Source organism: Cydia amplana, chromosome 3 (genome assembly GCF_948474715.1).
Source record: "Cydia amplana chromosome 3, ilCydAmpl1.1, whole genome shotgun sequence".
Classification (NCBI taxonomy): Eukaryota; Metazoa; Arthropoda; class Insecta; order Lepidoptera; family Tortricidae; genus Cydia; species Cydia amplana.
The window spans coordinates 11804024-11830077 of record NC_086071.1 but is presented as its reverse complement, the minus strand read 5'-3'; the positions used below and the strand labels follow the sequence as shown (position 1 = coordinate 11830077).

Genomic DNA, 26054 nt, shown 5'->3' with positions numbered 1-26054 from the left:
CGTTACCAATATAATTAAAAATAAATCTACGTCCACGATCGCCATTTCTAGTCCGTGACTTTTTACATTTCAAATATTTGTTAACGATGGTCTTAGAGCCCATGAAACGGACTGGATAGGCCCCGACCGCCCGGTCCGGCAACCGTGTAGGTAGATCTAATAACTGCTTTACTAAACAAGAATAGTGGCAGTTTATCTGGAAATGTGAGATTGGTTCGAGCAAATGTTAGGCCGCTTCTAGCGTTTTTATTGTTCAAAGGACGAATTGGTCTTATGAGCCCTTTAAATTTTAAGGGTAGTTACGAACAATACTAAATATATAATACAATTACACATTTTCAAATTGACTTTTTACTGACAATTATCCTAACAAGTTAGTAGGTATCTATCTACATTTTATTACAGACATGTTCGATCAAAAATGCGCCACATACGGCCATATGTCACTGCCTGACACGCCTATTTTTATAATACGATAGAACTATTACTGCTGGTTAGCGATTAGTATGTTAATATTTTTATAATAATTACAAGTTAATTTCGCCTGTATATACTTATTTCAGCAAAACTAGATTTGTCTAGATTAAATTATTTTTTCTAACGCATTTGGGCCTAACTTTGGCCTAGAATATGATAAAGTAATTTCACACGAAATCGAGTTTGGCAGGTAGCGGACATACTAAACGAATGTTCTCGATTTCTCCAAAACGTATTGTCGACTTGATTGCATGTTGAATGTAATTTTAGGTCTTGTATTTATTTAATCGATTTGGTGTATTAAGTACTGCATAAGATAGTGCTCATTTTCTAACCATTTAAGTAGTTGTCATTGTCGTAAAATGAAACCTCCATCACTAACCTCATTAATTTGTATATTTAACTACCTTCCGCAAAGACGGACGGGTCGCAGCAGTGACATTTGACGACGACACGTCTACACGGCACACAGTAGCGATGCAGAATTAGTAAAGATAAAACAGTCGTTCTGAGTAATGTCAGAATCGCAGTCAGCGATTATAGCCCGACGAAGAATTGAAAATATTGTAAATAGATTGGCCAAATACCAGACAAATCTTCGAAAACTATTTAGCAACTAGTCATGGTAAATTAATAAGTATCATACATAAAAGTGCCTATAAACGACTAATTCGGCAGATCTTTACCTAATCAGTATGTACGTATCATAAACTTACAAAGAACACTAAATGGTGACTAAGTCAGCTTCGTTACTCGTATAATGTTTATGCAGGCAGGTCAACTAGCAGCTGGCACAGATACCGACAAACGGTTAGCGCAAAAATATATTTGGTCACCTACTTGTAATTAATGAAAATTCGTAACTGTATCATGGTCGGAAAACATCAACAGGAAACATCAATAATTAATAACAAAAACAAACTATTTACATTCTATTTTACATATTAAAATATCGACACTTTCTTAGTGGAGTTTTTGTACGTGTGCATTTCTTAAGCGACTTTCACGAATCTAACGAAATAAATATATAATATTTTATAGTTCCAATCATGACAGACCCGTTAGGTTCATATAAAACATATACACCCATACTAATAGAAACCTTTTCCATATTATATATATTTATTGAGACAACTTTGTCCCCATTTGGTCAATTTAAAATGATATGTCAAAATTTACAAGATCTGCGTGATATGTTTAAAAAACCACATTATACTAAACCTTTTTTGAAAAGTCGATATTTTAATGTGAGAGTAACATCAACGGCCAACGAGTTACGACGGCGACTAAAACAACGTTTCCCGCGACTGTGACACCCGGTCAATGCGAAGCGGCGGCGCAGGTCGGCATGAGAGCTCCGTGCTCTCGCCGCCTACCGCGCCTACGCCGTGCTCACCTCCACCGCTGTCAGTCGAAAACTGTTCCACCTCATCATCGGTGGAGTCATCGTCCTCAGCGAATACGGAGTCCGCACCAACTGACACTAATTCACATTCCACAGCGTAGGACGTTCCTACGCTACCGACTGACGCCAACGGGGCTAGGCGCTCGCTTGGGCAAGGCGACAAACGCCTTTCCGGCAATGCACAGACCACTGAAGAACCCCGTCGTTCTAGATATGAACTTCCGGAGCTGGAGCAAGTGACCGAACTAAGCCGACGGTCGCGTGGCCCTCCAGATGCGCGACGCTCTGCGAATCGTAACGCGGATCCAGGCAGAGACTCGCCACGGGCTGTAGAAAGCCGTCGTGGGGGTGTCAATAAACTACCATAGCCACCGCCATACGATGCAAAACGTGCGGTCCGTGGCCAAGGTGGCTCTTCGCCAATGGAAGGACGGGACCGCGCTCGCTCTGATAGTGCTTCTTCGAGAGCAGCTGTAAGTTGTCTTTCTTCTTCAACTGCTTGTTCTTCAGCAACAACGGCTTCAGCAAGCTCGACGAGTTTTGGATCATTTAAAGCCTTCACCGATTTACTTCGGCTTTTGTAGACGATCAAAAAAACCATTAATGCGAAAAAGCCGCCAAGTGTAGCGGCTATGCGCACACCCGTCATGACGTCGTAGGTGGCGTAAAACTCCTTCCGTACTCGATCGTGATCCACCTGTGAATCATCCGTAACATTTCCAGCAGCACCTGATACGCCATGACTCCATCCACCACGATTCTCCATGGTTTGGTCAGGTGTTCATCGCCTGCGAACAAAATAGGTACCACTGTGTTTAAAATTACATTATTCGTACAAATAGTAAATGCTAGGATTTGAGTAAGTACTTAGTTTTAGAAGTGCCGGGTCGAATCCCGGTTAGGGCATTTATTTGTATCACAAATAATTGTTCCTGATGAGTTATGGATGTATCTAAGTAGGGAGCCCTCTTTTTCGCATAACAATGGTTGTCATATTTTTACATGACATAACACAGTTGGCATAACGCTACTTCGCATAAAAGTCATTAATGTCATTATAATAAAAATAATAAAAGTTTCTACAAATCCTAACATTAAAATGATTAAAATACTAATGGCAACCCTTACAGTACCAAAATGCCTTCAGAAAAGTAGTTTATGGTTCCTCTACACGATGGCCCAACATATTGGTCCAATATATTCGACGCTGCCGCGCTTCAATTAAAGCAGTATTAGGGCATGTGATATATCATTTTCGGATAAATTAAGGACGAGGAATCTATTTTTAGAACAAAAACAATGCACTTTCTAACAAAAAAATGAATAAAGTAGAAAAGACTAAAAAAAGTATATATTTTTTTTTTATAATTACCATTTTTTTTAAAGTATAACAGAAATCTCAAAACAAAAAATATAGTCGTAAAGCTACACTTATCTAGTTTACAAAAATATATAGTTTTTTTTATATAAATCTCTTGAAACATGGGAGATAAAAAATAATATTCAGTGTGGGTTAGGGTGATCTCAATGCATGTAGAAATAGTAGAAATACATATCTAACTATATATAGTAAGTACCTACATTGTACAATTTGCACAGCTATGTTGGTAAGCTAGTAACAAAATTAATTAAAAATTATAATTATGCACTAAAATAATTTAAGCAAATTATAAGGTACCATGAAATTAAAAAAAGATATTTAATTTAATTTATTATTTGAAAAAATCTAACATTCTATTTTTTTCGGGAAGTAGGTATCTTCAAAAAACTCTTGCAGCTTCTACGCCATTTTTTTTAAATTACTTGATGATAATATTGGTACGTGGCGTATAGATAAATTGCTGCAACGGCTAATGCTTCCACGTCCATCTTGGAAACCGGTCAGATCACAACTGAATGTCGCCATCGTGTAGTTGCGTTCCAACCACCACAAGGTCATCTCGCTGGCGCAGCGCTGGGCCATCGTGTAGAGGAGCCATTAGGTTAGAATTGCGATCCTCACAGATCATAGATATGAACTGATACTAGAGAAGTGGGTTAGGTTGGAACTGTGAATAAATTGAACTGCTACCAGAAAAATGGGTTAGGTTAGATTAGAACCGTGACCTTTATAGAACCGGACTGTTACCAGAAAAGTGGATTAGAACTGCGACCCTTTCAGAACTAAACTGTTACCAGAAAAGTGGGTTCAGTTCGGTTAGAACTGTAACCCCTACAGAACCGAATTGGTACCAGAAAAGTGGGTAAGGTTAGAACTGCGACCTTTACAGAACCGAATTGCTACCACAAAAGTAGGTTAGGTTAGAACTGCGACCTTTACAGAACCGAATTGCTACCACAAAAGTAGGTTAGGTTAGAACTGCGACCTTTACAGAACCGAATTGCTACCACAAAAGTAGGTTAGGTTAGAAGCGTGACCCATACAAAACCGATCTGCAAACAGAAAAGTGGGTTAGGTTAGAAGTTAGAACTGTGATCTTCACAGAACCGAACTGCTAGGAGAATAGTGGGTTGGTTACGTTGTAACTGCGACCATTACAGAACCAAATTGCTACCAAAGAAGTGGGTTAGGTTCGAACTGTGACCCCTTACAAAACCAACCCGCTACCAGAAAAGTAAATATTTATATGAAAACTAAATTTTAGGTAATTTACAAATATTTGTACGGATTATGTGTATATAGAAAGATTTGACACAATGATATTATAACATTTAACCCGTAGGACGGATATAACTCTTAGGCGACACAAGCTTATACGCATAAATTTTTTATTGTAATATTTGCAATGATACTCCCCACAAAGAAGTACGTAGGTATGTTAAATACACAAAAGTGGCAAAAAAGGTCAAAATATATAAAAAATGGCAAAAAATAAAAGAAACGCTCTTGTACGGATTATGCGTATAGAAAGATTCGACATAATGATATTATTTAACATTTAACCCGTAGGAAGGATAACTCTTAGGCGACACAAGCTTATACGCATAAAACTTGAATTGCAATGATACTCCCCACAAACAAGTACGTATGTTAAATATAGATAGACGTTTGCATACACATCAACAGAATATTCAACTAAAATGAAAAAAGTTTACAAATAGTTGTCCGAGTCTGACCCTCCCAGTCTCACAACCTTATACTCGTAGCGGCGATGGAGGAGTTGACTGACACTATTCCAATTCCAATAGATTCAAATGAGTGTTTACGTTGTCACTATTGTGTCCAACAACTGCCAATGCTTTTAAGATAACCAAATTGGGAATCTGACATGTCAAAAAGCTTTTAAGCGGCTTCATTTTTATCATATTGACGTAGGGTGGATGGATACTCTACCGAACACCGTCTATACATCACCGACGATCTTTATCATACTGGCCGTGTGTTAGTTATCCAACCTCGACACTCGCGGAATCATCAAACCCTGATGGAGCCATAATACACAAAAATTGATTGATTGATCATATCCTATTGACGTATTCAACGTTGCATTTCCATATAAAGTGCAATAAAAGCGAGGGTTTCTAGAATAGATACCTTAGCGAAAGATCGAACAACAATGTTGTCGCTAGGCCATTTCCGTTTAACAGAGAGCGCAGCTCGACGTAACTGGGACGCGGCCACGTATCGTACTAGTCTGTGGCTTAGTCATATATTATACCCTACCCTACCCATGCCAGGATTAAATTCCCTTTTCAATCTACTAGACTTCTCAAAATTCTTATCAATCCTGTCCCTCAGACAGATCAGGATGAAGTGAAATACGAAATAAGTAAACGACATTTATTACAAAATAGACACCCTCGCAAATGTAAGGTACTGAAGAAGGCAACATAATGTTTTTATTCCTATTAAACATTAATAACATTTATTTAATTTACAAAAAACGAAGCAATAATATTAAATCTCAATAAGGCCTGCTGGAAGCTGGTAGTCGCTTTCGTAAAAACTAGAGCCTATGTAAATATTTGGGATTAGTTGCCAAGCGGACTCTAGGCTCACATGAGCCGTGGCAAAAAGCTGGGAAAACTGCGAGGAAAATGACGATGAAGTAATTATAATAAATAAAAACTATGGTATCCGTCGACATACTTGTATATATGTTGTCCAATTGAATTTTTCTGTATAAAAAATCAGAATTGCTATAATACTAATTAAGGTATGTACTATAATTTAAGAGTTGCGTGCCAAAAATGTCCCCGGACAGAGAACAGATATTTCATTTACTATCATTTTCTTCCGTTATTACACGTCCATTTCTCAGTAAATACCTATAAACCTTTACTTTAATGGTACCTAATTTTACTGTTGTCCTTAATGATAGGTACTTAAAGATTCTTTAATATTTAGTTACAGCCGACAAATAAATTTATTTAATGTTTACCAAAGCATAAACTATTTTTTATGTGGGACCAGTCAGACAAGTGCTTCCTAAAATAACCGTGCTGGTTCTACTTTTGTGTATGGATAGTTGAATATGTACTTCAAAAATATTTCAAGATTATTATATCTCGATTCAAAGCGCATTCGCCTTCATGCTGTTTTGTTTTACCATTTAAGACAGGTGGTTGGTATGGTAATTGCATTACGACATTGATGACTTTTAGAAAGGAATAGGCGAGTCTGCTTTGGAAGGAAATCCTTTGGTAATTAATTATTTAACTCAATAAAATACAAATTAGTTGTACACTGCTAAACCTACAACCAAAACATAAAATCAACCACAATCCCTCCTTACCAACCGTCTACTTTAAGCGCTAGACCTATAAGAGCATTGTTTAAGCTGAGGTATGCAAAAAGTCTAATTAGTTATATGTAGTTTAATTATAACACCACCGTGCCTCCGCTCAGCGTGGCATGCGGGTTTAAAGTTGATTGATATTTATCGCATAACACACAATGAGTCTAAATATAGGGGCGCAGGTGAAGTACTCGATCTTTAATAAAGGAATAACATGATAGCAGCTACGTACTTATTTCAATACATTTACCGAGCGCTTAACAAATTTGTATTATACAGCGTGGAATTTGACGACGGACCTTTCCGGAAATGGGAGATAGTTTAGCCTTAGCTCTATATTTTCTCCATAGAAACTAGGTTAATATGGGCAACCGTTTCTAAATTATGGCCTTTTAAACATTCATGCCAAAAACTACTTTGTTCTAACCCTAACAGGTGATAGGGTCAATGAACTTACTTGTAAACAATCGTTAGACGACAGAATATTATGTTAATTTGTTTTTCCATTCCTGCGCCTGCCTGCAATGCCGGTAAGAATCGTTTCAGGATTTGTCGAGACGATTATCTTTGTGGCTTTATTTGTTAAATTTTTGGATGGAGATCTTGTGTTATTCCCTAATATTAATATGTAATACTAACCACAACATACAGATCGAGTAGTGACATCTGACAACCACTGACAACCACCCAAAAGAAAGTCAATCGGGCATAAACAATTCAAGATGATATCGTAACCTCTTTCATCATAAAAAAAATCTGTTTCCCTTAAGCTGGCCACACACACTAGGTTTTGCGTGTCGGTTTTGCTTGTGCAAGCAAAACCAACAGGCACGACCGAGTTCCATAGGGCACACACACGTAACGACAAACCTGCACAAACTCTCAGTTCAAACCATCATGGCACCGGTAGCGGTGGTTGTCGTAGACGCAATAGCGCTATTAGGTTTATATTTCGTCAGCCATACACGCATACAAACCATGAATCCACTCCACACTTAAAAAATAATAACACTGGCCATGTGCGAGTGGGACTCGCGCACGAAGGGTACCGTACCATTATCTATAAAAACGGAAAAAAAAACATGGGAGCCCCACTCCGACTCGCACTTGGCCGGTTTTTTAGTATTTGTTGTACTAGAGGCAACAGAAATAGATCATCTGAGAACATTTCAACAGTCTAACTAGCATAGTTCATGAGATACAGCCTAGTGACAGACGGACGGACGGACAGTGGAGTCTTAGTAATAGAGTCCCGTTTTACCCTTTGGTTACGGAACCCTAAAAATCTACTAAAAATCCTCTACAATTGCATTTCGTTTGCGAGACGACATTGTTGCACAGTGACTTGCGACCTATCCCCTCGGCAATCACTGGATAACTGAAGCCTATCAAGCCTGCCAGCCACACACGTTCAGTTATGCCTGCGCAAGCGAAGTGCGCAAGCACAACCGACAGGCAAAAAATATAAATTTTGATATTTTCAATTTTGCTTGCGCAGGCAAGGAGTTTGCTTGCGCAGGCAAGGAGTCATGTCATACACACGTTCAGTTATGCCTGCACAAGTAAACTGTGCAGGCATAACCATCGGTTATAACCTAGTGTGTGTGGCCGGCTTTACTTAGCCCGATAAAAAGGTTTTATAGCTAAATTTCACACAGTTATTTCCTAGTGTATTGAAACTGTGCCCTGGTTGAGAAGGAATAATTTCATGCAATAGCTTGTCCTTGGTTTTTATTTGGTTTAAAACGTGCTTGCGAATTATTAAATACGTTGAAATAACTACATTTTTGATGACTAACGAACCTCTTTGCGTGGTTGGAAATCGACAAGAAGTTTTACACTTGAATGAAATTGTCATTTTACCTAATGTCATATTCTTCAACTAAAAATGCTTTTGTTAGAAGCTCGTGATTATTTAAATTTGCTGTTATTATACGCGACATGCAACTATGATTCTTATAAATACACAAACATATCTGGGCGTAGGACGCATCAGACTGGGCGTAGGACGATTTTACGTGCTTTTGGTCGACATTTCGATTGCTTATAATCAGCCCATTGTAGCACGAACAAGCTCGGAATGACCAACGAACGTGAATGATGTGTTGATCAACTGGCGGCTAGACTAAGAAAGAAGAACGAATGCGGTATTTCGAACGGAATCCAAAGGTTAATGCCTACACTACCTCTTACTCGGGCACGGGCTGTATCATGCATTGTAAGAGGTGGAGGAACATTTGAACGCCGTATGTTAATGTGAAGATAGTGTTAGATATGGTTAAAACTAATAAAGATCTTAATTGATATTAATATTTTCGCACTTATATCATGAATTTAAGTGCATTCAGTGCATTAGTGTGATTACGTCAACGCTCGGAAATAAACGTTGATAATCGCCGAGTTTTCCCAACAACGATTCCTTAATCTAACCACACTATGGTATAGGGTTATCACCACAGTTAAAAAGTAGTGAATTTGTTGTTTTTCATTTTTATTTAATTCATGATTCTGGCCCTTACTAATCTATTCTATATCACTTAAACTACGCTATATTTCCGGGAAGGTCTTTCGTGACGTTCCACCCTGTATGTATACGTAAACCTTTTTATACTGGCAATGAAATGAAAAATATATTTTGAACTTAGCTACTCTTTATTTTCAAGTTTTATGATAACGTATTCAACGCATCAATTGCGGATTCAATATTGGTTATGTTATGGTCTATGGATAAAGTTCATGTTCAAAAAGTGATGACATTGCTAGCAGTGAAAACAATGTAAATTATCGTGGGACTACATTTTTATACAATTTCAACAGTTTGACAGATGTCAATAGTTAAATAAGTAATGATTTTCAAAGCCACCAGAGCGGCGCCACTTTCATGCACTCAGTAGAAGCGGTACGAGACGAGGCCCTTTTGTTCCCGAGGCCAAGGTCCTTGTATTACTACATGTAGAGTGGAGGCCAGCCTGAGTTCCCGATTTATTCTAGATCGTAACTATCGTAAGTACTGCGGGCTCAGCACGGATCCATTTTTTATCCACTATCACTAAGCCCGTCACTTTCGCACTTACATACTTGTTAGAACGTGACAGGCATGGTGATAAATGATAAAAATGCGACCGTGCTACTAGGGCTGGGATTGACTCTTTTTAATACCGAGCTCTTTTCAATAAAGAGGTATGATTGTGGCAATCCAGTAATGATCCTGTAAATTTCTCTCTTTAAACTGTTATACGAACAAAATATGCTTAACTTAAAGATACCTACAATACATAAAGCCAATAAAATATGTCCACATGAATACATTAAATACCGTACCTACTAGGTGGTAATATTAAATGTAATAGTTATATATATATATAATTCCTCTAACATCAAATGAGCAGAGCTACGAAACAAAGAAAACACAAAATTCCAAATAGCGATACTAACAAACGTTTCGTGACGTCATCAAATGTACTACGGGGAATATTATAGAAGGGTTAAGTCGCGTGTTAAGCCATTGACTACGAATGAATAAGAAGATACTTTTCTGAGTTGACTTATGTATTAGTGTTCTAGTATCAAAACCGAGCGAGAGATTTTTTTGAGCGTTGTAATTATTCTTTGCAAACAATTCCATGAACGGATTTGAGCATGATATGTACGTCATTTCTATACACCGTGTTTTTTTATTTCCGTTACTTTCAAGGGTCCATTCCGGAGCTTAATAATATAGATAAACTAGTAATGTCTACGTTGTATACGACATTAAATAAGTGAACCGCTCTCACTCGTAACGTAAAGCGCCGTGAAACAAAGGAAACTTAGGTATCTTACACACACGCAGTGCAAAAGAGAACAAATCAGCATAGTTTTCATCGTACTTAAATACCTATTTTTATAAGATTCACTTCACGTCAGATTTAACATGATATGAACATAATCTAAGGCTTAGATTATGTTTATATTAGATTCTAAGCTATATAATACGATAAATAAGGAAAAATACGGTGGTAACTCTAAAGCAAATAAGAAAAACCAATAAGAATTATTTATAATTAGAATATAATATATACTCGTAAATAGGGTCTGCAATTCGGATATCCGTTAAATTTTGAACCCGGATTCGTCGATATTTTTATTACATTTTTGAAACGTGATGCTTATGTATTTGTTATCAAAATTTTAATGTGCATTTGTTTTAATTAAATGTATTATTATTAAAGATACATAATAGCGTACCACGTGAAAACGTTATAAAATTAACTAAAATAATGCACGTAACATAGGTAGTTATTTTTTCGCTTAAGATTTTCTACTGTTAATGTAGAAACAAATCAAACAAACATCTTACATGCAAAATAACATCGGTAGAAGACATACATTTTTGAACTATTTCGTTATTAGAATAGAAAATTCCTTTTTTTTGTGAGATTAACACCCCAAGCTTTAGAACTTAAGCTACTGGAATCATTGATATATAGGTAGATATTTTTAGTTAATTTAGTAGGTATTATTTCTGTTTTATAAACATATAGTTTATCATTGATTATTATACATGGAATAAGATATATGTGTTATATATCTTGTTATTTGTCTTCTATTCAATATAATAATTAATTTTAGCGATTATAAGCAAATATTGCATGCAGTAGAGTGGTAAGTGGGTAGGATAATAATTGCAATTATAATTAAAAATCATGCGAAGTTGAACATGCACGAACATATAAACAAGCATTTAGTCATAAGCAAAACATATTATTAAAATATTTACCAGCAGGAGAGCATGTTCTGGAGCTCGCAGATATTGACGAATGGCGTGAGTGACGATGATTTATTATGTACATGTCCTTGGTAAAATGTAATAAAAGTCAACCACCCATCCAGTAAAAACTTCTAGGGTTTAACTACATTATGCACAGTTTCCTTTGACAATTCGCATTACTTTAATCGTGAAAACGAAAATACTTGACAGGTTTACATGAGTGGAAATATTTACATATTGTAACCATTTCAAGATCAAAATAAACTATCTCGAATGAATAATCTTACACCAACGGGGCATTAGAAAATTCAAACACATAAAACTGATTTCTTCAAGGCTACCTCGCCAAATCTTTAGAAGAAATTGCGAGCCTTAAATGACACTGACAAAATCTGAGCACTGAAAATTCATGAACCAAATGTCTGTCAAGTCAATAGTGAGGTGACGAGAACGGAAAATATTTTTTCGCTGAAATATTTAGGTCTATGGTGCATATAGTACGTAAATATACTGGCAACACTAGGTTTGGACCGTTTGAGATCCTGATAAACACGTTCTTAATTTTGTTTCCCACAATCTGTCATTCTGTCACTGTCAACAGCTGACTCAATGTTGCGCGGCGGCGGGGTCGGCGCCTTCGGAATCAAAACGAACGAAACCAATGGGGACCAACTGAGCGCCTACCGCGAACCACGTTCGACGTGTTGCCTCCCTGTCGCACTTGTAAATTCGTACGTAAGTGTGACAGGGAGGTAACACGTCGAACGTGGTTCGCGGTAGGCCCTCTGATACATAAAAGACAGATTTTTTTTTAATTTACTAGTGGAAACATGTCTGACGAGTGGCAAGCTTATGTTCAAGACCCTAGATCAATTTGTAGGTATGGGGAAACATGTTATCAGAAAAATCCAGACCATCACATCAAATATAAGCATCCGCCTGCTAATCCGAAGTACAAAGTGGACACTCATAGAGGTGGCAACAAGCGCTTCTCGCCTTATACCAGGGAAACTATGAAAGCTGAGTCTGGCGAAGACCCTCCACAAAATGCTGAGAAACACAGCAAACGCCATAAAGCATCTGAGGACGAGACAAGTAGTATACCTAATAAGAACGATCCTGGTAAGTCAGAGGTACCAATTCCTTGTGAAAATGAAACTACACAATGCCATGTTGAAGAGAGCTTTACAGATATTATCAACCAAATTCCAAAAGACCTAACCTATCATGAAAGTACAACGGAACAAAGTAAATACAAGGAGCTTTTCTTGGTTGAGATGCCAGACGACTTCTTCAAATTCTTTGAGTGCTTGAAAGAAGAGAATGATATGGAGAAATTATTATCTAGTGTTAATTTACAACTGATTGGGCCATATGAGTTGTTGTTAGGAAAGTTACCAGTCGTGGAGAATAAAGACTTATACTTGATACATTGGAGATTCTTTTACGATCCACCAGAATTTCAGGTAACTATGTCAATCTTTTTTACTGTTTGTTGTTGTGTTAGTGTACTGGTTGTGTTGTGTTTTTTACCTTTTTTAATGTTTTTGATTTTTGAATTTCATGTAGAATAATAACAGCAAGTGTCCTATTATCCGGCATTATGTTACAGGCTGTCTTAAAGTCTAAGGACAAGAGTGAGTTTCACATAGGTTACTTCCGGGACGACCCATCAGCCGAACCAGTGTTTCTCGCTCACAATGACTCTTCTAAGGGTTGTCATATTACACCCTATGCCAGCAATATCTTTGGGGCAGTTTAGTAAGTAGCACTTTATAATAATCATTGTTTCCAACTTCCTATAGAAAATCTTAGGAAAAAAGCATTGACCCTAAAAGTCGCTTGGCCTTTTCCATAAAAAAAAACAATAAGTATAATAAAATTCAGAATGACAATAAGAAGAAAACAAATTATATGTAATATTTTAGATTTATTTATTACACTACACAACTTATGTTGTGTAAGGATACAGTCAATTTTATAAGAACCCATATTGTTAGTTGTTACTGTTTAAATTACATCATAAAAAATAATATTAAATATATATATTTCAATAAATTACTGTCTATGCAGAACAAAAAGTAGTTGGTCTATCCAATTTCTCCTCCCTCCATACAAATAGTAAAAAAAAAGGTAACCAAAAGTACAGAGAGACAGTTTCTTTTGAATATATAATAACAATTATTTAATATAGAATCTACATATACTTACTATACATAGATTAATTGCACTTGCAGTCTATACCTTGAACATCAAAAGAAGTCTCCCTTCACTGCCATGACGTACAAGAAGATGATGGATAAGGTTAAATCCTGGGCAGAGAAGCATAACTATTCAATAGAAGAATACAATGCCAAAAGAAGAACCAACCTGAGCGTAGCCAAGACACTGCATGGTGCGGGCATCATGGTGCCATATGAAAAGAAGACGCAGTTAGGCTACAGGCGGTTGGCGGAATCAGATGGTAAGACATTCTCACACCTCCAATGGCCGGAGCAGAATGCGCTGTCTCACTTTCTGTCCCGCTTCAACAGCTGCGTAAATAGGCGCGCGGTGCCCTCGCCCGCCCGCCTCACTACTCTCCAGCTGCCGATGTGAACACTGAGTGTTCAACACTCATAGTATCACCGCGTATTCGCCGCGATAGGTAGGGAGCATGAACTATACAGGGTGGATTTTCTTTTTGGGTCAGTGAGGGCAGCTACCAGATCCCGTGCTGCTACGAGAAAACGGTCTAAGAAGACCTTCCCTCGATTTCAAATTAATGAAGATTGGCTTTTACAGATTTTGGCAAAAACATACAGGGTGCGAGAAAAAGGTCATTTTTGTCAAACTTTTTTTTTGATGCCAATCGATCCCTTTCCTATTAAGGATCAAAAGCTTGTATGGAACCAAAAAAAAAATTCCGGCTAGAAAAGCCACAAATCGAGGAAAACTTTTCCCATACAATTTGTATTCAAATCATCATCTTTCTCGCGTTATCCCGGCATTTTGCCACGGCTCATGGGAGCCTGGGGTCCGCTTGGCAACTAATCCCAGTAATTGACAATTTGTATTCAAATAAAAAACTTTTATTTTTCATATGCTATTTTTGTATGCCAATCAATTCCATTCCTATCCAGTATCAATAGTTTCTTTGGGGTCAACTTACGGTAATGTACTAAAAAGCAACAAATTAAAGAAAACTTTTTCCATACATTTACTATGGAGAAAACATGAAATTTAATTCACATTTTTCTATCTGGCCAATCAGTCCTGTTACATTTAAGGACCATAATACTGTATGAAGACATTGCTGTAGGATCTGGTAGCTGCCCTCACTGACCCAAAAAGAAAATCCACCCTGTGTAGAGGGCAACACAGGAGCCGTCAGATTTTTGATATAGTGTGACTATGACTAAGTTAACTACGTTTCATCATCATCAACTCGTCCTCATCCACTGAGTAGTAACATTTATGTATGAGAAAAGTTTTGAATTTTTGTGAAACAGTTTGTCATTTCATTTGGTTCTGGCATATTTTTTCCTAGTTTCATATTTATTTCAAATTGTTCTCCAATTGTTTTAATTAATAAGTAAAATAACATGCTGCAAATATAAATATATTTACTTCAATTTATTACAGCAAATCTCAAGAAACTTTTTTCAAAACTGGCAGAAGCTAAATCTCAAGACGACAAGGATAAGATACTGTCAGAGTTGCAGCCAGTTATAACATACGCCAACATCGCTGTGGACGAGTGCGACTTTGGCACGGGTCTTGAAGTCGGGATTGACATGTTCTGTTCAGGACTGAAGGAGCTGGAGGCAAGTGCGCTGAACAGCCTCTGCTCTGTTTACTCTTTGCTCAACCGGGCGAAGTTTGGGACGATAATCCAGGTAGGTTACGTCACGGCCTGACAAATAGTGTCATTGTTTTTTATAGATGGCGCCACGGCAGCATAGGTTTTTCGACCATATCATCCAAATCATAAAATTTAAAGACAAAGGTGAATTTGAGACTATTGGTAGCATTGTCAGGGAAACCTGTACTACTAAACTGGCCAACCCCTTTCTTAGTACAATAATTTTTAGAGATGCCCCGAATAGTGGTTTTGGCCGAATACCGAATATTCGGCAAAGTGGCCGAATACCGAATAGTTGCCGAATATTCGTGGAATCTCTAATAATTTTATGTAATCAGCAAAGACTACTCCAAAGAAAAATACTTCGTCCAAAATAGTAGGTAGCAAAAGAAGCAGACTGCCTGTCTACAGGAAGCAGCTGTGATAGTGGTAGATCAAGATTGAAAGTACACATTGAAATAAAGAGTTGCATTCTTTACAGTACATAAACACTTTCCGTTTAAAGGGCCATATGCACTGTAAAACATTGTACGATACACGTGCGAATAGGTAATTCTTTTTTAAATTATCGCTACTCGGTTCGAATTTTCTCTTTTCCGCACTTGTATCGTAAATAAATATTAAATATCTGGGTGACCGAGCTTCGCTCGGAAAACATATAAAAACTCGAAAATGCGCGTTTTCCCAGAGATAAGACCTAGCTAGATCGATATAGCAAATTTCATCGAAATCGTTAGAGCCGTTTCCGAGATCCCTGAAAAAAAAATATATATATATAAATAAATATATAAATAAACAAGAATTGCTCGTTTAAAGGTATTAGATAGATATGCACTTATGCAACGTTTTATACTACGATATTTTATTTGCCTCTTTTTAAGTATATACTAATTCCTATATCCAAACGTGTGTTATGGAAACATTACTCATCTTAATAACCTTGGTTACAGGCTCACCTAAAATGTCGTCGCAAAGGATCAGATATGTCTATTCTCAGTATTGGTAAATCATAGCAACACATTTGTGAAATTTTGATAACTCAGGTAATGTTATTTTATTAAATTAAGTGATTTTTTTAGAGTGTAACTGTTCTATTTTTTAAGGAGTAAAAAAATTTTTTTAAATTGAAACATTTTATTTCGTCGAAACATCCTTTAGTTTAGGTATACAACAAAAAAACAACCAAAAATTAAACAAAAATGTCAAAAAATATAATAAATGTTGCTGTTTGCACTTAGGTGAATCAGCTTTTTCTAGTCATTCGTTATGGCCACTTTAAAACCCCTGGTTTCGTGGTATTTAAAATAACTAAACATATTTTTATGGCAGTCCGTGAACGACGGAGCGATAATACACCAAAAGATACAGCGAGATAAGAGTTAGCGAGAAATTTGTATGAAACCTGTTTATCGCTCTAAAGTTTTATAATAATTAAAAAATCAAACGGTCGGGCATTTATGACAAAAATACATAAAATTCTGTAAAAATATTTCCCATAATGCCAATATCCAGGGAGGAAAAAGAGGATTACGTTTGTATGGAGAATCGATCGTCCCCTTTCCTCGTAAGTATATTTAGCATCTTAGTAGAACGTATTTCATCCAGCAAAGTATGCTACTATTTTTGTCTGGCTGACGGGACAGAATAACAACAATAAGGCTGGTTTTAGTGTCACGCGGACCGTCCGTGCGGATCGCTCCGCACCGGACCAATATGTATTAAGTTCAGGGAGCGTATTAGAGTAAAGCTGACGGGTCCGCGCGGACGACCGTCCGCGTGGACAGCTTTCTCATACAATTTGACGGTGCGGAGCGATCCGCACGGACGGTCCACGTGACACTAAAACCAGCCTAAAAGTTGATCCACCCACTTATATTGGAAGTAAATTTATTCCTTAGGTTTGTCAGCACTGGTCATGTGCAAGAAGAGAGTGATGGGGCAGTGGTCGCTGCCATACACTTCGCTCCGTATGACGTTGTCGCACAGGGATGGTAGTAACCTTTCCGACAGCAAGAAGTAGTCCAGTCGCCTGAAACAAAATTCATTTACCTACTTTAGAGTCTATAGCTGCTTTTAACCTGGCTAACCTGCAATAAACTCCACCAATGATGAAATTGAATATAAGTAGTTATCAGATGCTCAAAAACGGCAAGACTCGACGAGTCTACTTCGACCGTCGTGAAGTGTGCATTTGATGATACCACACTTGAATAGCAGTTGGCTTGCTGACGAGTAAATCATTACCTAATGATCCCCTTATTACCGTGCCAAAAAGTATCCCCTGAGAGTGTAAAAAACTGGGGGCACGATTTCGACTTCATACAAGGTCAAAAAATGATAAATCCGGATTTGCATTTGAAGCTGGATACCAAGTTCATAAATAATGCGTGAATCAAGTCAACACCTTGCGTAAATCCTTTTGGTCCTTTTGGGGATAGATGGAGTGAATTCATTTTGTTTGAAATACATGTTACTGTCTGTTACCTATGTGACTTATGAGTTATTGGTATACCGAGCTTAATTTATCGATTTTTTTTAATACACTCAAGAAAATCTTCAATATTGAGTTCCGGGAAACTAAAATCGAACTTCAATCAACTAAAATATTAAGTGCCAAAAATAGAATGAGATATACATATTGTTGTTGTCGGATACATTGAGAAGATTGAGTGAGCTCGAGTGCAAGACCGATCGGAATGGCGACGCTCTATCGCCCATCTATTTGTCCTACGAAATTGACCTGAGGAACCCCGTGCACCAGTTAGCACCCTTTTTTAAAAGATAATATAGTAGAGTCTGTTCGGAAAGAGAAGAGTCGTGGAATGTATTGGGCCCTATACACATTTAACGCATCTTAGTTTAAACTAGTTTAAAGTAATCAACATCAGTTATAGTTTGTAGCTTTCTAGTAGACCCCGAAGGCTTATCCTATTGTCTATTGTTCAGTAAAACCGCACGTGCTACTTACCTGCAAAAAAGGGTCCTAATTATTCTATTTGGCACCTGAGCGCGGGCTAGTCCAACGCTCAAAAAACCAGTGTAGGTGCGCTCTCCGATAACGCGCCTTTGTTACGCATCTCGATGACACATTTTAGACTGGTTCTGTAGCGTTCGACTCGCCGGCACTCAGTAACCGAAGTACCGATTTTTATGCAGGTGGTTGTGGCACGTGGCACGAGCGGGTTTTCTTAACAATAGACAATAGGATTAGCCTTCGGGGTCTATTAGAAAGCTACAAACTATACCATCCAACATTCTTCGCCCTGGCGTTCGACATATAGGTCCAAAAGGTGTAGGCGCCCGTGTCGTCAGGCCGGAGATGCCGGTACGAGTCGACGAACCCGTCGCCGAGCAGGTCGGTCATGCCGGCGCGCTCCTCCGGCGTGAAGCCGGCATTCCTCTTATTTGCCTTGGGATTCGCGAGATCTGAAACCGGTCACTAAATAGTTAAGTTTGAACGTGCAGGGCTCAACCAGATTTTGGAGGACCAGAGGACAGGAGATTTTGAGATATAATTCCAGGTTTTAAATAAATATATGGAGTTAAAAACTCGAAGCTCCTGGCAAAGATTTACTGAGAGCCTTTTAACCTTTTGGACGCCAATGACCGATATATCCGAACCGTAGGTTCACCGCCAAAGACCGATTAATCGGTCACAGACCACAGAACAACATAGACCTACGTGCATATGCATAAAGTTCAATTTCAGTTTCGACACTTCGGTGACGTGGCGTCAGCGTGACAGCTTTTGTGTTTGACACGGCGTCGAAAAGGTTAAATAACTATAGCACTAGTCTCCTTTTAACTTTATCAGCAGACCATGCATGCATCCGCGCGACTCCATACTTGAAGTCGCGCGCGAGAACGCAACTCATGCTAAACCGCCAGAGGGTCATTTTAAAGTCTAAAATCTACATTTGATGTAAGTTACTCACCAATTTCATTGTGTGCAACGTTCATGTCACCGCAAATTATGACAGGTTTTTTCTCGTTAAGCGCTTTAACATACTTGCGGAACTCGTCGTTCCACTGCAGTCTCTTGGGTAACGTGACAAGTTTCCGGCCCGCGTTGGGCACGTACGTGCAGATGAGGTAGAACTGTTCGTACTCGGCTGTGATCATGCGCCCATCGGCGTCCAATTCTTCGTTACCCAGCCCGTACTGGACGCTTATAGCCAGCTTCGTCGTGTAGATCCCAACCCCCGCGTAGCCTTCCGTGTCACTCCCTTGCCAATAGGCGTGGTATCCTGGCAAATTAGCTATCTCATCTGGGAGCTTGTCTTTAGCACACTTAGTCTCTTGTAGACACAGTATATCGGGCTTCTCGTATTTTATGTAGTCGAGACCCCCTTTATTCAACCAAGCTCGTATTCCGTCGACGTTCCAGCTGGATATTTTTAGATTCCACTCTTTACCTTGCACGGTCTTTGATGAATTCGAAAAATCTATATCCTCATAATTAGTTGAGGATTTGTTTTTGAGTGGGGCTTTACTTTTTTTGTCTTCGGACGATACTGGAAAATGAATATGAAATCTAGGTAAAGTGTTACTCAGCAAAAAATATTCTGTTTGTCAATTGGTTGGCAGTCAAGTTATAAATAGCTCCTAATCCTCACAATGGTCTGCGGGTTCTAATTATATTCCATCCCATATTGTCTTTTGTTAAATTTGGGTACCTAAATATTGTTGCTTATTTAATGAGCTGTTTATATCAATGAATCTTAATCCTTTGAACGCCACACCTATTGTGCGCGACGTCTCGTGAACCTCGTCGGAATGCACATCAGTGTTGGCCGAACGTTAATTGCAATTAACCAGTAAAAAAATGAACCGTAAACCGTAACGGACAAACGTTTAAACGGATAAACGTTTCGGCCAACACGGATGCACATAATGGGCTGGGCTGTAGCCGACGTCTACAACTTGTGGCGGTCAAAGGGTAGACGTTAGCTTATTAAGTTACTGATGCTGGTTCTTTGATTATTTGTGGCGCTAAACTGTTAAGCAATGTATCGTGTCGTTTAGCCGCTTACTGTATGAGTAGTAATAAGTGTTATCTAAGTAAACCAAATATACCAAGTTTAATACTTGCCAAACATAAACCATATTTATACAAGATGTATATTCTTAAGAAGTAGCCCCCAGAAACCGCTCCTTTGGTTAGTAATTAACTACAGGCCTTAATTATTGTAAGTTATTATGAAACTATATATAGCTAGAAAAGCTTTCCTTGTGTTATTCTCGTTTGGCAGCGTTCAATCCAATAATTATTTTTAAAGGGGATGATAGATAAATAAAAGCATTCAAAATAATAATATTTGAAAAACCATTTATTAATAAAACATGTTCCAGAGTAATATTAAACACAAAATAATTAAATCGGGCATAATTAACAACATAACGGTATTTAGTTACCCTTTTCGTCAGCGGCCTTGCGGCGTCGTTTGTTGGCCGTGTCGCCGGCCTCGGCGGGTTCCTCGGCCTCGACGGGGGCGTCCTTCTTCTGGCCTCGTTTGCCCTTTGCAGGTTTTGGCTCGGCGGTAACTTCTTCAGCCACCTCATCTTTCACGTCATCTGACATAAAAATGTTAATTTATTTATTTATTTATTGATAGAATAAGTAACACAGCATTACAGTATAAAACCAAGGCACTGTGAAACTACAAAATATAAAAGAAAAGACACAAAGAAAAACAATATACATAAAAATGAAATTAACTAAATATTAGATTTGGGCGACTACAGCGTGGCTCCGTAGCGTCGTCTGACTCGGCGTAGGGTTAATGTTGAACGCAAATAATTTTCAGACAACTTTTCAATGATCTATGATAAAAAGGCTATAGAAATGTCCAATTAGAATATAATGTGAATGAAAATGTCATTTATGTGGCAATGTTTGACTTTTGCAAACATAGACAAAGCATTTCATTGTGTAATATTGCCTGAGTTTGTCCAGCTCTATGCCTATCAAATCTATTTTAATGAAAATGCTGTGAAATGAAATAGAAGTACATGTCTTTCTCAAGTTTGTTGGCTCTGGGTTCTATTTAGCTGCGATTACGAAGAAGTTATAAAAAAATAGTGCTTTGTATGCCAATAACTATGGCTATATTTATGATGGCATCACTTTGGTGCTAAATAAAACGTAGCAATAAATAAAAAAAATACCTTTTCCATCTTTTTTTGCAACTTTTCTTTTTTTAGAAGCAGGTTCTGGTTTAGTCTCCTCTTCTTCATCTTCTGTTTTTGCTGTCTTTTTTGCATTATTTTTTCTGCCTTTAGGTTCTTTTTTCTTAGGTTCCTCAGCAGGTATGTCTTCAACATCCTGCTCACCTTGCTCATTTTCCGGAGTGTTTTCTTTAGTAGGTTTTGTCTGTCCTCTCTTTCTTCCTTCTTTTTTGGGGGACTCCTTGATCTCATCATCTGGTTCCCCCTTTTCCTGTGGTACAGATTCCTTGTTCGTTTTTTGTGCAGCTTTGCGGCCTCTGCTCTTGGCTGCGGGCTTGACTAGATCTTCACTTCCTTCTTCTTTATCTTCACTTTCAGTCTCTTGCTTTGTGTCTTTTTTACCTCTTGCTGACTTTGGTTCCGTTTTGGGTTTGCTAGCCGCCTCTTTTTTTGCTGGCTTCTTTTTACCCCTTCCTCCAGATGCAGGCACTTCTTCTGCTGGCCCATTACTCTCTGATTGTGCTTCAGATTCATTGTTAGAGTGAGTTTTATCCTCATCAGCATCCACACCATTACTTTCTTCTGGGGTGTCAGTCTTCTTCTTTCTACCCTTTTTGGCCTGAGGGGCTTTTTCCTCTGTAACTCCATTTGTTTCCTCTTGTCCATTGGCTTCAACCTCACCCTTTTTGGCGCGTTTGGTTTTCTTATCTATGACAGGAAGATCACCCACCACCTCAGTTTCTACAACATCTGTCTCTGGCTCTTCCACAGTTTTTGTTTTTCCTCTGCCTTTTTTAGGTACTTCATTTTCTGCAATTTTTGTGTTTGATGTTTTCTGCAAAATTTTTAATTTATTTTTATCAGTTTAGCTATAATTATTATTGTTTAATGTACTGTTATTTTGTATAAGGTAATATACGAGTGACATACTGAATGCTATACCCACTCAATTAAAATGTTATTCATTAGTTAGAATATAAAAAATATCTAGAGTAACATAATAATTATATATTTTATTCTAAAAACAAGCAGATGTTAAATTGAAGATATGCTGATTCAAGGGGACATTTATGACCATACAAAGGGATGAAAGAAAACTTTTACTGTTAATATAAATTAAAAATATGTATGGGGTACATTTTACACAAATGTACCATATAATTTATTATTGTGAATGCCTCAACATACATTTGGCTGGTTTTTATTTGTCATTTAATTAACAGTACAAAAAAGTGTATATTCACTAAAATGTCACAGTGCAAAAATATACTAAAAGACTCAAACATGAACTAAAAAATGCATATGTATATGGATTTGTAAGATGAAAGCTAGTGCCACACCTAGAACATGTGCTCGTATAATAATTTGAAGTTAATGGTTATGTTTGTAATACTAAATTCACGAGAGATTTTGAAACCACTGTTTAATTTATGAACTTAAATTAGAGATGGTCCAAATATTCCGTATTCGGCATATTTTTCAATGTTCGTATTCAGCCAAATAGTTTGGTTCAAACTGCTGAATATTTACAGAATAAACAATTTTTTTAAGGGTGTCCTTTAATTAGCGCGGATGTACTTCGCGATCAGGTCTGAGACGTTTCCATTTCTTTTCATAAACATTCCTGGTTGGTTGGGTTGAGAGGAAAAGGTTCAGCCGAATATTCATATTCGGCAAAGTCCATATTGCCGAATACGAATTGCTAGTTTGAATTAAGGGAATGAGATACAGGCAGCACAAACATTTCTATATAGATAGAGCATGGGATCATAGTGGTTTGTATAACAAACTAACTTTTTTTTTCAACATTTCCTTCCTTAACCCTTAAATGCATGATTTTTTCTTTTTGCCCGAAATTAATATAGTATGTATCACATAGTTGTTTGCCGTTTCTAGGAAAAATAGTAAAAAAAAATATATCATCGATTTTCACTGCGAAATCAGTGTTAAAAGTTGCATAGGCTAAATCATATTTTTGGAAATATATAGCTATTAGTAAAGGGTATAGGAAAAATCTTAACTGCCATCAGAAAGGTAACACTATTTATGATGTTCCTATGATAAAGTTTGTAAATATAAAATAATTACAAACCCCGAAAAATCTGCCCAAAATCACATACTAAAAATCATCAACTTCCAGGTTTTTCCAAGTTTTCCGGCATTTCGACATAAACAAATGTAATTTTTATAAATTAAAATACTGCGTAAATTTATGTAATAATTCGGAAAATTTATTAGTTTTACTATTGAAATAATATACAGGAACAAATAGAATTTGTCTAACCCTTAATCTGTGAGCTGTCTAATGCTTTGTAGACATTTGGCAACACTATGCATTTAAGGGTTAATGTTTTAAATAAAAATCATAATGTGTATAACCATTCAGTTCTGATTCTAACTAAACGCACAACATGAAATACCTACTGCGAATTTAACATTAGAACAAAAAGAACGCCCATAAAACCATTTGTGAGACTCATACGATTTAAGAACAATGAAAACGAGTCGAGGATGACTCACTCAATGCATCTCTTGTCAGTTGAGAGCAAAAGTTAAAATTTGTATAAATTTTTATGCATGCTTTGTCGTAAAAAGAGGCGCTAAGGGTGTTTACACCAACACGCGGCAAAGTCGTTATCAGTTAATAAATAAATTACAACAACAAATTGAGTGGATCGGTAGACAAGAATGAATCAAAAAACTTCATCCTGCCATTAGGTTAAAAACCGGCACTTAAAACACTGAAACTTTCAGAAAACGAGCATTTCAATGATGGTCACTAACAAAGCTAACCAGTTTATAAAAGTGGAATCCGTCTAATCTACAGAATAAAAATCACTGCTATTACTGTACCTTGGCTTTTGCAGTTCTAGGTGCCATTATATTCTTAATTTATAATCAAGAAGCACTTAATTTAACTGTTAGCCTTGTTGTAAAAAGAAAACGGCGGGACTTGTGCGTCTTTCCGAAAGATGGATTTGGATGGCGGCCGGCGGGTGAAATTTCCGGTAAAAATGACAGAAGGGTGATTACACCTAGTGATGTACTGGTGTGTGTTTAGAGTTATCGATTCGAATTGATTTAGAATTGATTGCACTTGGAACATGAACTGGAGTGCGTGTAAGTAAACTTGGTAGAGTCAAACCAAAGAAAGTCTGCAGCGCAATAATTTGACAGCGAATTAAAAACTACATATGGCAATGTTTTTTAGCAGTCAGTAAACGTCATGCACTATGGTATGTGTTTGTCAAAATCGTTTAAATATTCGTTGTGTTTTGTGATGAACGGAATAAACATGGTGAAACCTTACAAAACCGGCATGCGGGAGTTACTTTTCCACATGACGAATAATTTTACACTTGTAAAAAGTCAGCACGAGGCGATGCAAGATGAAAAACGACAATGTTTACAAAATTTGGAGTTGATGACGGGTAAGTGGAATGAAACATCTTAATACTTCACCATATGTACCTACTTAGATAATTTAATATTGGTTTAGACTAAGGTTTCACAGGAAATTGAACACACCTAATAGGTATAGGCATACTTATGAACTTCCTCTAAAGCTTTGGTTTCCTCCGATAGCGGTGCCGTCATATAGCGGCCGTCTCCATACAAATACTACGACATCCATATTTAGCCGTATTATTTAGTATGGAGACGGCCGCTATATGACGGCATCGCTATCCTAGGAAAACCGATCTTAACATTTCGAAAAACTCATTGGTACTAGCCGGGTTTTGAGCTCGAACCCACAACCTCCATGCTCACGACATGGGTACCTACTAGTTAAAGCTAAAATTTATTTTTAATATATGTTTATTGTTTTAATGGTTTATTTCGTTTTTCCGAAAACTTTAGTTCGCAAATTGCGGGCAATTTCTCTGTCAATCTAATTACGCCTTAATGGGAGTAAAAGAGAAAGATGCCCGTATATTGAGAACTTCGGTGTTCGCGGTAGGCCCTCTGCCTACCTATTTACCGCCGCCGTCGCGGATATTACAAAAGCTTATTAATTTTGATGAAGCCAAATGTCACATTCTCCCAATATTATTTATCAATATTAGTATATGTCTACATATTAATAGTGACATCTATTGTTGGAATGAAATTTATTTTACCATAAAAATTAAGCTGTGCATACAGCTTAATTTTTTCATAGACGGTAAATATGGTAGAAATTTCACAAGTATCAAGACTATTTAATCCATTTTCTGTGGTGTTGTCGCATACTGATTTTTAAAAACTACTTTTAATCTAGCGCTGCAGACTTTCTTTGGTCTTACTCTAGAGTCCGTGCGGAAAGAGAAGAGTCGTAGAATGTATTGGATTGGATCGCCCCATTCGCAGCACGAGAGCTTATAAAGCGTTGCGTTAAAACCCGACGTGGACGATAGTATAAAAGCTACTGCATACAGTCTCAAACATTTTGATTTACCGTGTCGTTACCGTCGACCCAAATAAATGTGTCCAATAGGTTAACATGGAATTAAACTATCGAAAATAGTGAGTCTTGTATAATTTAGCCCCCTCCAGACTATGTGCGAAGCCGCGATTCGCGCACGAATGTGGAGGGGGCTTTTTAGTTAGATGCGCCGTACGCAAATATAACATTTTCAATTTTGAGCGGTTTTGCGTGGTGTTGAGAGTGACCCAAAGAGTAGTATAATA

General features: G+C 37.5%; 3 protein-coding genes across 3 annotated transcripts; 1 reads left to right on the top strand and 2 right to left on the bottom strand.

The window, feature by feature from the left end:
- Positions 1 to 1596: 1596 nt before the first annotated feature.
- LOC134662542 (uncharacterized) lies at positions 1597 to 11801 on the bottom strand. The gene is made up of 2 exons (XM_063518801.1): positions 11381 to 11801; positions 1597 to 2670 (listed from the first exon to the last, which is right to left on the bottom strand). The coding sequence occupies exon 2, from the start codon at positions 2646 to 2648 to the stop codon at positions 1764 to 1766; it is 885 nt and encodes a 294-aa protein (XP_063374871.1). The 5' UTR covers positions 2649 to 2670; positions 11381 to 11801; the 3' UTR covers positions 1597 to 1763.
- Positions 11802 to 12162: 361 nt separating this feature from the next.
- LOC134662541 (histone PARylation factor 1) lies at positions 12163 to 16263 on the top strand. The gene is made up of 5 exons (XM_063518800.1): positions 12163 to 12837; positions 12984 to 13132; positions 13609 to 13835; positions 14996 to 15249; positions 16166 to 16263. The coding sequence occupies exons 1-5, from the start codon at positions 12202 to 12204 to the stop codon at positions 16226 to 16228; spliced, it is 1329 nt and encodes a 442-aa protein (XP_063374870.1). The 5' UTR covers positions 12163 to 12201; the 3' UTR covers positions 16229 to 16263.
- Positions 16264 to 17052: 789 nt separating this feature from the next.
- Positions 17053 to 24398, bottom strand: LOC134662540 (DNA-(apurinic or apyrimidinic site) endonuclease). The gene is made up of 6 exons (XM_063518799.1): positions 24237 to 24398; positions 21384 to 22218; positions 20631 to 20789; positions 19151 to 19729; positions 18461 to 18641; positions 17053 to 17244 (listed from the first exon to the last, which is right to left on the bottom strand). The coding sequence occupies exons 1-6, from the start codon at positions 24261 to 24263 to the stop codon at positions 17103 to 17105; spliced, it is 1923 nt and encodes a 640-aa protein (XP_063374869.1). The 5' UTR covers positions 24264 to 24398; the 3' UTR covers positions 17053 to 17102.
- Positions 24399 to 26054: the final 1656 nt, after the last annotated feature.

Coding starts and splice junctions, on each gene's coding strand:
- LOC134662542 (XM_063518801.1), bottom strand. CDS start 2,648: ATGGAGAATCGTGGTGGATGGAGTCATGGCGTATCAGGTGCTGCTGGA.
- LOC134662540 (XM_063518799.1), bottom strand. CDS start 24,263: ATGGCACCTAGAACTGCAAAAGCCAAG. Junction 20,790..21,383: donor TGCAAAAAAAGATGGAAAAG/GTATTTTTTTTA, acceptor TTTTTATGTCAG/ATGACGTGAAAGATGAGGTG. Junction 19,730..20,630: donor CAAGGCCGCTGACGAAAAGG/GTAACTAAATAC, acceptor TTCATTTTCCAG/TATCGTCCGAAGACAAAAAA.
- LOC134662541 (XM_063518800.1), top strand. CDS start 12,202: ATGTCTGACGAGTGGCAAGCTTATGTTCAAGACCCTAGATCAATTTGT. Junction 12,838..12,983: donor ACGATCCACCAGAATTTCAG/GTAACTATGTCA, acceptor ATTATGTTACAG/GCTGTCTTAAAGTCTAAGGA. Junction 15,250..16,165: donor AGTTTGGGACGATAATCCAG/GTAGGTTACGTC, acceptor CCTTGGTTACAG/GCTCACCTAAAATGTCGTCG.